General features: G+C 43.7%; 1 protein-coding gene across 4 annotated transcripts in view; it reads right to left on the bottom strand.

The window, feature by feature from the left end:
* The window catches only part of TBC1D32 (TBC1 domain family member 32), a 233294-nt gene that overhangs the window by 178638 nt on the left and 39793 nt on the right, over positions 1-14863 (bottom strand). For all 4 annotated transcript variants that reach the window (XM_066373353.1, XM_066373356.1, XM_066373355.1 and 1 more), the window contains one exon: positions 11408-11498. In XM_066373353.1, coding sequence (XP_066229450.1) covers positions 11408-11498 — 91 coding nt within the window. The remainder of the gene's footprint in view (positions 1-11407; positions 11499-14863) is intronic.

Here is a 14863-nt window from a genome sequence, read left to right as displayed (position 1 = left end):
AGTCTGTCTGACTGCCTCACCATTTCCGGCTTCAGAAAAATACAAAAAAAAAAAAAAAAAAATATATATATATATATATATATATAAAATTACAAACAAGTGCATCAGCAAAAAGAATGGAGAAGAGCAGAGAGATAAAAATAATTATTTAAGAAAATAAAATGAATATGCCTTAGGATTGCATGTGAACAATGAAAAAATTCTCAAGTTTCTAACTCAAATATCTGTGTACATAATGAATTGCTCTTCTATTTCAGGAATTAAATATGGGTTAAAAATATAGGTGTAGAAAAAAGAAAGAAGTGATTTCATTCTGTAAAGCCAGTAGCCGTGGCCACCATCACAGCTGCCTGGCACATGCAGGTACGCATTAGATTCGGACAGACGGTAATGAAACAATGGAGGCAAGAACTGGTGGGCCATCATCTTTAATCCTAGCTTGCACCCAGAGGGCAAGAAATACCACACAGTGGGAAAACACTTCCCTTTCCATTCAGGACTCTCAAAGCCACTGACTTATCCGAGTTTCCTAGAATCAAAAGTTTGTACCTCACCAGCCTTATTTACCTCTGTTGGGCAGATAAAATATTATATATCATGCTCACTTTGTTAAAGATCATGCTGCCCACATGGAAGCTGTCGCCCAGGTGATATTAATGTGTGTTGGGGGCAGGCTGTGGGCAGGCAGAATCCTGGTAGCTTAGGGCTTGGTTTTGGAATTAAGCCTTTCCCACCCTTTTTGATGTGGGGTGGTACAATCCAATCATGCCTCAGAGAAGTGACTTTGTCTTAGAGACTTCCCTATTTTGTATTATATATTGGATTAAAGGTTTTGAATCTACACTATAAAATGGGGGCAGAACAGGAGCTTGCGCTCTTGGTTCCTGAGATTAGCATTAGAGAGCAGAGAGCAAAGAAAGGCCTCGTGAAATAGGTCAGGAGAAGCAGCCAAGATGGCGGAGTGTTGAGTGAGAAGCCAGTTAGTGCAGACTTTATGCAGGGAGAAGGAAGGAGATGGGAAACAGAGGTGAATAAGTCTGGTGAGCTAGAAACCTTTGATTCTAGGAAACTCGGATAAGTCAGTAGCTTTGTGAGCACTGAATGTGAGTGGGTTTTGGAGCCCAGTGTGTGTTTTTACTTGCCCGCCGGATGCAAGCTAGAATTAAAGATGACAGTCCATCAGTTTTTGGCTCCGTTGTTTCTTTACGGACTGTCCGAATCCAATGCGAACCTGCATGGGCCAGGCTGCTGTGATAGTGGCCCTGGCTGTGGCCACTGGCTTTACAACCTCTGTTCCCCATCTCCTTCCCTCTGCACAAACTCTGCACAAACTGGCTTCTCCTTCAGCATTCCGTCATCTTGGCTGCTTCTCCTCTCCTCCACGTGGCCTTTCTCTGCTCACCTCTCTAATGTTAATCTCAGGAACTGAGAGAGAGCAAGCTCCCGGTCTGCCCCATTTCATAGTGTAGAAATCAAAACCTTTAATCCAATATACAAACAAGGAAGTCTCTGATACAAAGTCACTTAGGGTGGGAAAGGCTTAAAACTAAGCCTTAGGGTATAATGACCCTGCCTGCTTACAGCCTGTCCCCCACACCCAATGCAAACTATCTATATAAGCGAGCAAACCTATATATCATATTTAAAACTTATTTGACCAAGACATTTCTTAATATTTAAATATTGAAATGCTCATGGAACATCCAGATAGTTACACTGAGTGTGATATGATTATATGAGTCTAGAATTCAAGAAAAGTGTGTAGACGTAAATATTTGAGTCACAAAACATATATAAATACAAAGAAGTCAATAGTAGGTTTACAGTTGTTCTTATGGTAAGTACTATAGAAAAGCCCATGCGAAATCTCCAAGTTCTAATGATCCATAGTACAGGTTATGATTATTACAATAGATTTATTAACACACAAGAATGTCACAGTGCAACTGTAAACTACTTTTTCCCACCCCTGTACATAATATTTGAAATCATGAGAGTGAATGTCTCCCCCAAGAAAAAACAAGTAGACTAAGGTGAGAAAAGAACAAAGGGCAAAACTTCTATGAGAACAAAAAATATAAAGCAAAGAGCCCTGACTGGACAGCTTGTTTGGTAGGGCTTTGTCCCGATGCACAAAGATTGCAGATTTGATTCCTGGTCAGAGCACATGCAGGAACAGATTGATGTTTCTGTCTTTCTCTCTCCCTTCTTTCTCTAAAATCAATCCATAAAACATTTACAAAGAAAAGAGCCTTTCAAGTGACTAAGAATTTGTTGGATAAAAATGAGGAAATCCAAGAAAGAATGGTACCAGGAAGAGGAGAAAAAGGATTAAAAGAGGCAAATACTGTAAAATGAGGACAATAAAGAGAGGAAGCTGAAAATGGGAAGGTCATCAGATCATGGAGCAGCAGAAATAGAAGCCTTTCTGTGGCTGAAAAGTAAATAAAAAGATGACTAAGAGGTAAAGCAATGGGGCCTGGATGTATAAGAATACTTAGAAGACTTTTCTCTGAAGGTAAGCAGAACTTGCTCAGTTTGTAGGTGTGGGTCAAATAAGTTTGGAAATATGATGTATATGTTTGCTTGCTTATAGTTTGCATTGGGTATGGGGACAGGCTGTAAGCAGGCTGGGTCGTTATAGCCTAAGGCTTAGTTTTAAGACTAAGCCTTTCCCACCCTTTTAATACTAAGATCTTCTTAAAAATAAGCTCTTCCCGGCTGACCGGGCGGTGACGCGGTGGATAGAACATTGGACTGGGATGTGGAGGACCCAGGTTCGAGACCCCAAAGTCGCCAGCTTGAGCACTGGCTCATCTGGTTTGAGCAAAAGCTCACCAGCTTGGACCCAAGGTCGCTGGCTCGGCCTGCTGAAGGTCTGCAGTCAAGGCACATATGAGAAAGCAATCAATGAACAACTAAGGTGTCACAATGTACAACAAAAAAAACTAATGATTGATGCTTCTCATCTCTCCGTTCCTGTCAATCCCTCTCTCTGACTCTCTCTCTGTCTCTCTAAAAACAAACAAACAAAAATACTTCCTCCTAAATAAATAAATAATAAGCTCTTCCCCACACCCTTGACTGTTGCATGATGTGGGGTGGTGCACTCTTATGAGTGTAAAGCCAGAAGCCACGGCCAGGACCACCATCACAGCAGCCCGGCTCTTGCAGGTTCGCATTAGATTCGAACAGTCGGTAAAGAAACAATGGAGCCAAAAACTGGTGGGCTTTAATCCTAGCTTGCACCCGGCGGGCAAGTAAAAACATACACTGGGCTCCAAAACCCACTCACATTCAGTGCTCACAAAGCTACTGACTTATCCGAGTTTCCTAGAATCAAAGGTTTCTAGCTCACCAGCCTTATTCTCCTCTGTTCCCCATCTCCTTCCTTCTCCAGCGTCAAACTGCACAAACTGGCCTCTCAATCAACACTCCGCCATCTTGGCTGCTTCTCCTGGCCTACTCCACATGGCCTCCTTCTGCTCTCTGCTCTGCTCTCTCCTCTAATGATAATCTCAGGAACCAAGAGCAAACTCTCGTTCCGCCCCCATTTTATATTGCAGCTTCACAACCTCCAATCCAACATACAAAACAGGGAAGCCCCTAACACAAAGTCACTTCTCTGAGGCATGATTGGATTGTACCACCCCACATCAAAAAGGGTGGGAAAGGCCCAATCCCAAAACCAAGCCCCAGGCTACAAGGATTCCCAACACACATTAATATCACCTGGGCAACGGCCCCACGTGGGCAGCGCAACCCTCAACAAAGTGAGCATAATACATTTTATCTGCCCAACAATGAGGAATCCCATTAATGTCTCAGAAAAGTGGCTTTGTATCAGAGACTTCCTTATCTGTATACTGCAGGGGTCGGGAACCTTTTTGGCTAAGAGAGCCATGAATGCCAAATATTTTAAAATGTAATTCCGTGAGAGCCATACAATGACCTGTGTACATTACACATTATCAAATAAAAATTTGGTGTTGTCCTGGAGGACAGCTGTGATTGGCTCCAACCACCCTGTAAAGCCAGTAGCCACGGCCACTATCACAGCCTCCTGGCCCATGCAGGTTCGCACTGGATTCGGTAAAGAAACAACAGAGCCAAAAACTGATGGGCCATCATCTTTAATCCTAGCTTGCAGCCGGCAGGCAAATAAAAACACACACTGGGCTCCAAAACCCACTCACATTCAGTGCTCACAAAGCTACTGACTTATCCAAGTTTCTTAGAATCAAAGGTTTCTAGCTCACCAGACTTAGAAACCTCCTCTCCCTGCTCAAACTCCGCACAAACTGGCTTCTTACTCAACACTCCGCCATCTTGGCTGCTTCTCCTGGCCTCCTCCATGTGGCCTCTTTCTGCTCTCCTCTCTGCTCTCTCCTCTAATGCTAATCTCAGGAACCGAGAGAGAGCAAACTCCCAATCTGCCCCCATTTTATAGTATAGAAATCAAAACCTTTAATCCAATATACAAAATAGGGAAGTCTCTAATACAAAGTCATTTATCTGAGGCATGACGGGATTGCACCACCCCACATCAAAAAGGGTGGGAAAGGCTTAGTCCTAAAACCAAGCCCCAGGCTACAAGGATCCTGCCTGCCCCCAGCCCGCCCCCAACACACATTAATATCACCTGAGCAACGAGCCTCCATGTGGGCAGCACCATCCTTAACAAAGTGAGCATAATAGATTTTATCTGCACAACACACCTGCAACCATGAACATGAGCGGTAGGAAATGAATGGATTGTAATACAGAAAAATATTTTATATTTTTATTATTATTTTTTTATTAAAGATTTGTCTGCGAGCCAGATGCAGCCATCAAAAGAGCCACATCTGGCTCGCGAGCCATAGATTCCCGACCCCTGGTATACTGGCGTAAATGCTTTCATTTCTACACTATAAAATAAGGGAGACCAGGAGCTCTCTCTCTCAGTTCCTGAAATTAGCATTTCAGAGGAGAAGCAGCCAAGATGGTGGAGTGCTGAAGGAGAAGCCAGTTTGTGCAGAATTTGTGCAGAGAGAGGGAGATGAAGAACAGAGATGAATAAGGCCGGTGAGGCAGAAAGCTTTGATTCTAGGAATACTCAGATGAATCAGTGGCTTTGAAAGCCCTGAATGGAAAGGGAAGTGTTTTCCCACTGTGTATTTCTCGCCCGCCAAGTACGAGCTAGGATTAAAGGTAATGGCTCACCAGTTCTTGGCTCTGTTGTTTCATTACCGTCTGTCCGAATCAAATGCGAACTTGCACGGGCCAGGTGGCTGTGATGGTAGCCTTGGCTACTGGCTTTACAGTAGGCTTTTGGGGTTTTGTTTTGGTTTGTTTTTTCTAAGCACAGACCATGTTGCGTAACTGAAACCATGGAAAGTAAAATCACAAATAAGGGAGGACTACTGTAATATCATAATTGGTATTCTGTCTCTACTTTTGACCCCCCTTACAAGTTATCCTCAGCACCGCCACAGGAGCCATTCTAGGTACGCCGTACACACTCCAATGTTGGGGATTTATGTTAACTCTCCCCTCTGATTAAATTGTTCTCATTCTCACTTGGCTTGAATTCTGCTCGAATGTTACTTCATGAATTAGGTATATTAGTTTCTTAGGGCTGCCATAACAAATTAGTATAAACTGAGTGGCTTAAAACAACAGATATGTATTCTCTCTTAGTTCTTGGGTCAGAAATGTAAAAAATGTTGTTAATTATCTTGATCCATTCTGGCTTCTATAGCAAAATATATAACACAGACTAGCTGGTTGATGAACAACAGAAGTTTATTGCTCACAGTTCTGGAAGCTGGCAAGTCCACGATCAAGACATATGAAGATCCCTTGTCTGGTGAGGGCCTGCATCCTGGTGCATTAAACAACTGTCATCTTCTAGCTGTGTACTCACACGGCAGAATGGGGAAGGGATTTCTCTGGGCACAAATTTCATTCACAAGAGTTCTGCCTTTATGACCTCACCACTTCCCAAATTTCCCACAATTAAATACCATCACATTGAAGATTAAGTTTCAAAATATGAGCTCTGGGAGTACAAAAGCATTCAATCTATAGCTACAGGGTTGATTCCTTCTGAAGACTCTAAAAGAATCCATCCCATGCCTGTCTCTCAGATTCTGCTGCCCACTAGAAATCCTTGCCATTCCTTAGCTCATAGCTGCTTAACCCAAATCTTTGTCACCTTTCCATGACCTTCATCTCTGTTCAATTATGCTCAGTTTTGTTTTATGTGAAAGATATGTAAGTAGGTTTAGAGGATACAGGGGAAGATACTAATAGAAAGGGAGATGTGGCAACACGTAAAGCAATGTCCTGGTTTTAAAACAAAAGCAAAGAACGCCAAATGGGAGCAGAATCAAGAACAGACAAAGAGATCAATCTGGAACAGAAGGATACCCCTTCATTGTAGCCCAGAGAAAGGGAATGGTGAAAAGGGCATGTAACAATGCATTTGAATGCACAGAAGCAGGAAATTTGGGGAATTAATACCTGGGAACTTCTATTTTCCTAGTGAAGCAGGATGCAAGGTCTCCTCTTGAGAGAAAGGTGGGCAGGGGCAAGGTAGAGGACTAGATGAGATGGTGAAAGCTCACAGTAGCTATTATAAAACACTGAGAAAGGACATCTAAGAGGATCTGAAAGCAACACAGATAGAGCAGCTGAGTTTTAGAAAAATATACATGCACCATCAATTTACATCACAAATGCCCTCTGCTCAACTTCCTAAGGAACAAAGAGAAGATGAATGGTTAAACTGATCTAAAGTTGGAAAACTGAAGGCAGGCAGCTCTGAAAGAAAAAAAAAGCAAAAATTGTGAAAGAAATGGCAGAATAATGCCGTGAAATGCCCGGAGAGGAAAGGGAAGAAAGAAAACCATTAAAGGGCTGGTGGAACAAGAGGAAAAAAAAACACTAGATACAAACATTTGAATATCAAGAAATCAGAAAAATCTATAGAATTATAAATAAGACATGTAATTAAAATTATCTATCCTTTTCATTTTTTTATCTTTTTCTTCCTCTTGAAGAAAAAATCCTGGCTCTGTACTTTCTCCTTCGCTATGAAACACTGGCTTTTGAAGCCCATTAGTTATTGATGTTTAACCATTTTTCTTGCTTGAGTTAGATAAAGAATTTATCCAGAGCCCTGGCTGGTTGGCTCAGTGGTAGACCATCAGCCTGGCGTGCAGGAGTCATGGGTTTGATTCCCGGCCAGGGCACACAGGAGGAGCGCCCATCTGCTTCTCCACCCTTCCCCCTCTCCTTCCTCTCTGTCTCTCTCTTCCCCTCCCGCAGCCAAGGCTCCATTGGAGTAAAGTTGGCCTGGGCACTGAGGATGGCTCTATGGCCTCTGCCTCAGGTGCTAGAATGGCTCTGGCTGCAAAAGAGCAACGCCCCAGATGGGCAGAGCATCGCCCCCTGGTGGCCATGCCGGGTGGATCCCTGTCGGGCACATGTAGGAGTCTGTCTGACTGCCTCCCCGTTTCCAACTTCAGAAAAATACAAAAAAAAAAAAAAATACAAAAGAATTTACCCAGAGATATAAATAAATAAATAAATAATAAGGCATCTTCATATTCTCTCAGAGAACTTACTATGTATTTAGAGAAATGACAAAATAACAATGATAAATACCTAATTCCATTACAGATTGTGTGAGGTAAGCAAAAGAACAATAAGAATCCAGAATAGGCAGAAAATCCTTTGTGAATAATTTAAAATAAAGTGTATTATTTCACAATAAATAAGATATATTAGGGTATAGAATTATAGATAAGGTCAGTAGCACTAGGAATAACAAAAGTGTATTGGTATCATTATGCAGAAGAATCTTGTAAGGTGGTCAGCAATGAGGGAAGGTCACGTGAGGAACCCAGACCCAGAAACTTTGGTTAGAGCTGTCCACAACCATGCGCACCAAAAGAAATTTCCCAGGAGTCCCTTGGAAAAGAGCAACCGTCTGCCAGTCAGTGAGATTTCACCACATCATATTAGCTCGACCACCTTAGAAGAGACCCTTTAAATATTCCCCATGTGGTCACCCTATGCAACTTCCCTGGCCTCTGTCCCCGGGATCAGAGAGCATTGTTGGGTGGGATGCGCTCTGTATGCAATAAAGATTTTATTATTCCACACTTTGTGGCTACGCCCCTTCCTTCTTCCTCGGTGGGGAAAAATACCTTACATTTGGTGCCAAAATCCAGGAGGAGTCAGAAGCCCACTGGGGCTGCACCTCTCCCCTTCCCCTCTAAAAAAGAACCAGGACCTCCGACCTTCCACCTAGTTCAGCACATGGTGTGGTAATTCCCCTGCCCCAGCCTCCCCTCAGTTCTTTCCGCCCAGACTCCCTGTCCGAAACCACAGCTGCGTCAGGGACCTCTTTTCCGTTCCGTTCTGAGTGCGTGTGTGCCCTTGGAGATGTCCCCAGCACATCCACTTTACTTATGCATCCGGCGGGCAGAGCTTGAATTACGGGATGCCAATGCTCAACTCTGACCACTCCAAAAACCGAGGCTGGCCATAGAGGCACAGGAATCTAAACCTAATCCAAAAACACTCCTGGAGTTGCCTTATCCAAAATCTCTCCCTCCCTAAAGAAGAAGAAACTGTTCTTCTCTGCTGTGGCCAGGCCACAGAACCCACTGGATAATCAGACCAGGTGTCCTCCTGAAGGGACTTTCAGGGTTTTATTTTTTTTTTAATATTTTTCTGAAACTAGAAACGGGGAGAGACAGTCAGACAGACTCCCGCATGCACCCGACCGGGATCCACCCGGCAAGCCCACCAGGGGGCAATGCTCTGCCCCTCTGGGGCGTCGCTCTGTTGCGACCAGAGCCACTCTAGCTCCTGTGGCAGAGGCCAAGGAGCCATCCCCAGTGCCTGGGCCATCTTTGCTCCAATGGAGCCTCGCTGCGGGAGGGGAAGAGACAGAGAGGAAGGAGAGGGGAAGGCGTGGAGAAGCAGATGGGCGCTTCTCCTGTGTGCCCTGGCCAGGAATCGAACCCGGGACTTCTGCACGCCAGGCAGAGGGACTTTCAGTTTTAACACCCTCACCAATTTAACTATCGCCAAAAGAACTGGGAACTGGTTGGAGATCCCTTCCATTCAGGGCTTCTAGTATTTGTGATCCTGTCCAAATCTCTGTGCCGCCTGTTCTATGCACAGGCCATTTTAGGCCAGAGAAACCTCATTTAAACCCTCCACTCCTAATCTTTCCTCCCTCGCCTGCCCCCCAACTCTCTCCCCCTCCTGCCTGACCCCTGGAGGCACCCCTCTCTCAGGACCCCTCTCTGGTCCCTCTGTGGACCTCTTTAGTTCAGGTCTCTTCCCTCCAAGTGCCCCCTCACCTCCCTTTGCAGAATCCTGTTTCTCATTCACATGCAAATAGCAGTCTCTCTTTCTCCTCCCCTGCTGGCCAGGGGCTCCTCCCTTCTCCACTGTGTTCTTAAGCCCCTCCTCCGTCAGGCCATTCTCAGCCTGCCATTGGCCTTTATACCAGTTTGCAGGACGCCCAATCTTAATCTTCTTACAGGAAGGCCTGGCACTATCCTGCCTCTGGCTCTGGTATTTCTGGCCGGATCTGGGTGCCAGGCTCCCCAAGAGCCCCCCTCCTTTTATTCTAACCCTCAAATCCCTATCTGAAACCTGTGAACATGGCATTTAAAGTTTTTATTGGTCACAGCTAGTAGGAACAGGCCGTGGCTGTTCGCCAGGCCTGCATGCAGCAGAAGGTAACATTCTAAACCCAGACTCTTGTGGCAGCCCTGAGGCTGGCGGAGCAACAGGGGCAAGGTACAGGAAGTGCCCGACCCAAGTCCAAACCGCAAAGAGGAATCCCACCAGCAGCTTGCTTTAAATGTAGCAAGCAGCCCCTGCCCACGGCTGCCCACTAAGCCATGCCCTGACTGTAAGCAGCCTGGTCACTGGCGGAGCAATTGCACCTTTAGGCAACAGGCTTTTCCTCAGCATCTCTAGATGGAGGACAAGACACTCAGATGGGAGGCCAAGCTAGCCAGATAGGCACACCACTCAAACTCCTAGATATCATGGACATCTGACATGGCCTGGACTCGGAGAACCCAGGGCAGTGTTGAAGGAACAGGTAAGTCCATCTCATTTTTTGTGGACACAGGGGGCTACCTTCTCTGTTTTGCCATCACACTCTGGACCTTTAATTCCCTCACAGGTCTTGGTTATAGGAGTGGGTGGGACCCCTTTCTTTCCCCTTCTTACACCACTCCTGACATGCAGTTTTTCCCCTTTGTACACCACTCCTGGCATACAGTTTTGCCTCATATTTACTGGGCCCTACCCATCTCTGGCTCACCAAAAGGCTGGACCCTGCAGATCCCCCTATTACTCCACTTTTTAAAAAAAAAATTCTTACAGGACCGCATCCGCGAAGTTTCTCCGGTCACGGCCAAACAGATGTTCCTCCTGACACCGCTCAAAGCCACCACCTGCTGATCTCCCCCTCCCCACGACACCCCTAATCAGCAGGAAGTAGCCAGACAAATAAGCAGTACCCCTAATTAACACAAAAGATCAGAATGTAAGGTGCTCAGCAATGGGGGAAGGTCACGTGAGGAACCCAGACCTGGAAACTTTGGCTAGAGCCGCCCACAACCAAGCGCGCCAAAAGAAACTTCCCAGGAGTCCCTTGGAAAAGAGCAACCATCTGCCAGCCAGTGAGATTTCACCACGTCATATTAGCTCGACCACCCCAGACAAGACCCTTTAAATATTCCCCATGCGGGTCACCCCATGCGACTTCCCTGGCCTCTGTCCCCAGGACCAGGAACATCGTCGGGCGGGATGTGCTCTGTACTCAATGAAACTTTTGCTATTCCACACTTCGTGGCTATGCCCCTTCCTTTTTCCTTGGTGAGGAAAAATACCTTAGTAATCTCACTATAAAAGAAGATTCATTTTAATCAATAATTAAGAGGTAAGATCGCAAAAAGAGGTTAGGGCCAGATTATAAAACAGATAGGCTATTTTAGCTCAGATTAAGGATAATCAGAGAAGAATCACAGGGTGGGTGGGTTTTCCAATAATAAAACAATACTTTATAGAATTTTTCCTCCCATTAAAATGCCTACGTAACATTTTAATATTACTGCAGTATAACAGAATAGGGCACACAGTCTAGTATGAATTGAAGAACTACATTTGGTCAAATACAGTACAATGATATATTCATTTCAAATGTAGATAGGTTATAAAAAGTCATCGTTATGGTATATACATTAAACTTGTGAAAATGTTTTACAATAGCAAAAGTGATCTATTTTACCATGCTACTATTTAAAAATAGTTACTACTATGCTATTTTGATTCATAAATTATATATATATTTTTAAAGTACATAACAGAGAAAACTACTTACCACAATGCTTTGAATGTCCCACAGTCTTATCAGCTTTCATGGTCTCACATAACTCAAAATACTGAAAACACTGCTGAACTGCTGTAGTGATCTAATAAAATAATAACTCATTAATTATAAAAAATTTGCAATCGACAAATCCTGACATGTGCCAAGCAGGAAGTGCCTATGTAACCAACCTCCAATTTCAAAAAATCAGCAGAGTCTTTAATGAGCTTCTTTAGAATACATTCTGCATGAGCTGTCAAAATTTATATTGGGAAAAACTCTTTTAAGCTTATGCTTGATACCCTCCAGACTTCACCAAATGTACCTTTTCTCTATGTCAGTTTTGCTTCATATCTTTTTCCATTATAAATCATAGATGGGATTATGACTATATGCTGAGTCCTATGAGTATTCTCAGAAAATTATCAAATCTGGGGGTGGTCTTAGGGACCCTTTGCCATATCTATAGCTTCTCTAAATTAAATCAAACCAATAATATAAAATTGCCTCCTAAAAAATCTTAATTTCAAACTAGATAATGACCAAATCTACCAATTCTAAAGTCATTACTTTTCCCAACTCTCTTATTTTTCTCCTACTCTATTACTTATCTCAATGAATGACATTAGTCACTCAATTAAGTTCTCACTTACCAGCCATTCAAAAAAGCCACGTTCTCTCAATCCTACATTCTAAAGTTGGTCCATTCATTTATACTATTTCACTCTGTCAAGAGCCCAAATTCATGTTTCTAACATCTTTTCCTTGGATTACTGCAAATCCTCTTCTTAAATGTTTGGCTTCAACACTTCTTCCCTATCTCCACCTAGCAGCTTAAACCTATTTCTCAAATATACCAAAGCTTTAATATGATGTTACCTCAGTACTTAAAAACCTATCAGTGGCTTACCACACCTACAGAATAAATGCCAATCCCCTAAATTTGACATGATACAAAAACTCTTTATGATCTGACAGTTTTCTTCCTCTTATCCTCCAGATACCCCTGCCCTAATCACACACATGCACACAAACACAGAAATACATCAACCTATGTAAAAATTAGTCACCAAAAGCCAATTCAATATGCATCCAATCAAATGAATAATCCATCGAAAGCAAAATCACTAAAAAATTTCACTGACCAGTCAACACACACCAAAAATGTAATCATCTGTTTCATGTTTATTATGAGTTTCTTTAAGTCAAAGCGGCAACCTCCTCCTGACAGAACTACCTCTTTCTAGATCAGTGGTAGTCAACCTGGTCTCTACTGCCCACTAGTGGGAGTTCCAGCTCTCATGGTGGGCGGTAGTGGAGCAACCAAAGTATAAATAAAAAGATAGATTTAACTATAGTAAGTTGTTTTATAAAGATTTATTCTGCCAAACAGCGAAAATCTGACATAAAGTGTACTTGGTAAGTAATTGTTATTATATGTTTTAACTTTCTGTAACTCTGCTTTATAAATTTTATAAAGTAAGGCCCTGGCCGGTTGGCTCAGTGGTAGAGCATCGGCCTGGTGTGCAGAAGTCCCGGGTTCGATTCCCGGCCACGGCACACAGGAGAGACGCCCATCTGCTTCTCCACCCCTCCCCCTCTCCTTCCTCTCTGTCTCTCTCTTCCCCTCCTGCAGCCGAGGCTCCATTGGAGCAAAAGATGGCCTGGGCACTGGGGATGGCTCCTTGGCCTCTGTCCCAGGCGCTAGAGTGGCTCTGGTCGCAACAGAGCGATGCCCTGAATGGGCAGAGCATCACCCCCTGGTGGGCGTGCTGGGTGGATCCCGGTCGGGTGCATGTGGGAGTCTGTCTGACTGCCTCCCCGTTTCCAGCTTCGGAAAAATACAAAAAAAAAAAAAAAAAGTAAAATGACTTCCCTACGTTATAAATCACCATTACTGTGGAACCGGTGGGCGGTTAGAAAATTTTACTACTAACAGAGATACAAAGTGGGTGGTAGGTATAAAAAGGTTGACTACCCGGGTTCTAGACAAACTTTCTCTTGCAATCCTAATTCTTACACATACCTTGGTAAAAAGCAACAACCAAGAAAATGACAGAATAACAAATTGTCATTACGGAAAAATCAATACACTCAAAACTGACATTTACATCAAACTCAACACTGTCATCTGCAAAAGGGAAGGGGCTGAATATTTCCTTTAAAAAGGTCTATTTTTATAGAATTATTCCCTGCCCTGTGCATGAGTGAAACAAACTGAAATCACCTGACACACACCCAATTTAAAGCATAAAATAGCATTTCAAAAACCTTCATCCACTTAATATTAGCTTTCAGCGATATTTCCCTAATACCAATTCATATTTCTCTTAATAATCTATGTCTAGTCATATGAAATATGTGTTGTTTCCATATGTACTATGTGTTTTCCAATCCCTAAGCCTTTAAACATTCTATTACATTGCCCTGAAATATTCTCTTACAACTACCTAAAGCACCCTCCTCACGTTGCCAGGATAACACCTATTCATTAAGAATAAAATATTCTCCACAGCCCTGGCCGGTTGGCTCAGTGGTAGAGCATCGGCCTGGCGTGCAAGAGTCCCGGGTTCGATTCCTGACAAGGGCACACAGGAGAAGCGCCCATCTGCTTCTCCACCACTCCCCCTCTCCTTCCTCTCTGTCTCTCTCTTCCCCTCCCACGGCCGAGGCTCCATTGGAGCAAAGATGGCCCAGGCGCTGGGGATGGCTCTGTGGCCTCTGCCTCAGGTGCTAGAATGGCTCTGGATGCAACAGAGCGATGCCCCAGAGGGGCAGAACATCGCCCCCTGGTGGGCATGCCGGGTGGATCCTGGTCGGGCGCATGCGGGAGTCTGTCTGACTGCCTTCCCGTTTCCAGCTTCAGAAAAATGAAAAGAAAAAATATATATATATTCTCCACAATCCTCAGAAAAGTGTAATGTGTTTTTTAAATAATTTTAATCTATTTAATAAATCAATGATAAACCTATACAGTGTGTTCGTAGTCATAGTGCACTTTTGACTGGTCACAGGAAAGCAATAAAAGACGATAGAAATGTGAAATCTGTACCAAATAAAAGGAAAACTCTCCCAGTTTCATACCTATTCAGTGTAGTTCGATGTGGGTTCATGCACAGATTTTTTAGGACTCCTTAGGTAGCTATCCCATATAGCCTCTATAGACTCGTCACTGACTGATGGCCTACCAGAATGGGGTTTCTCCACCAAACTGCCGGTTTCCTTCAACTGCTTATCCCAGCAAGTGCCAATATTCACATTGCACTTTGGTCATGGATTCGAATTTAGCGAGCTACAGAATACACTGAACTTTCCTCTGTACCGTCCACATCTCCACTGGCATGGCCATGGGCTGCTCCGCTGTATACACGGTGTTATGTCATCATCTGTGCATGCACACATGCTGCCACATCATCCTACAGAAACTGGGAGGGCTTTCCTTTTATTTGGTGCAGATTTCATATTTCT

The sequence above is a fragment of the Saccopteryx leptura genome, chromosome 3 (genome assembly GCF_036850995.1).
Source record: "Saccopteryx leptura isolate mSacLep1 chromosome 3, mSacLep1_pri_phased_curated, whole genome shotgun sequence".
Taxonomy (NCBI): Eukaryota; Metazoa; Chordata; class Mammalia; order Chiroptera; family Emballonuridae; genus Saccopteryx; species Saccopteryx leptura.
Note: the sequence above shows the minus strand (reverse complement) of the source record. Positions and strands in the feature narration are given on the sequence as shown.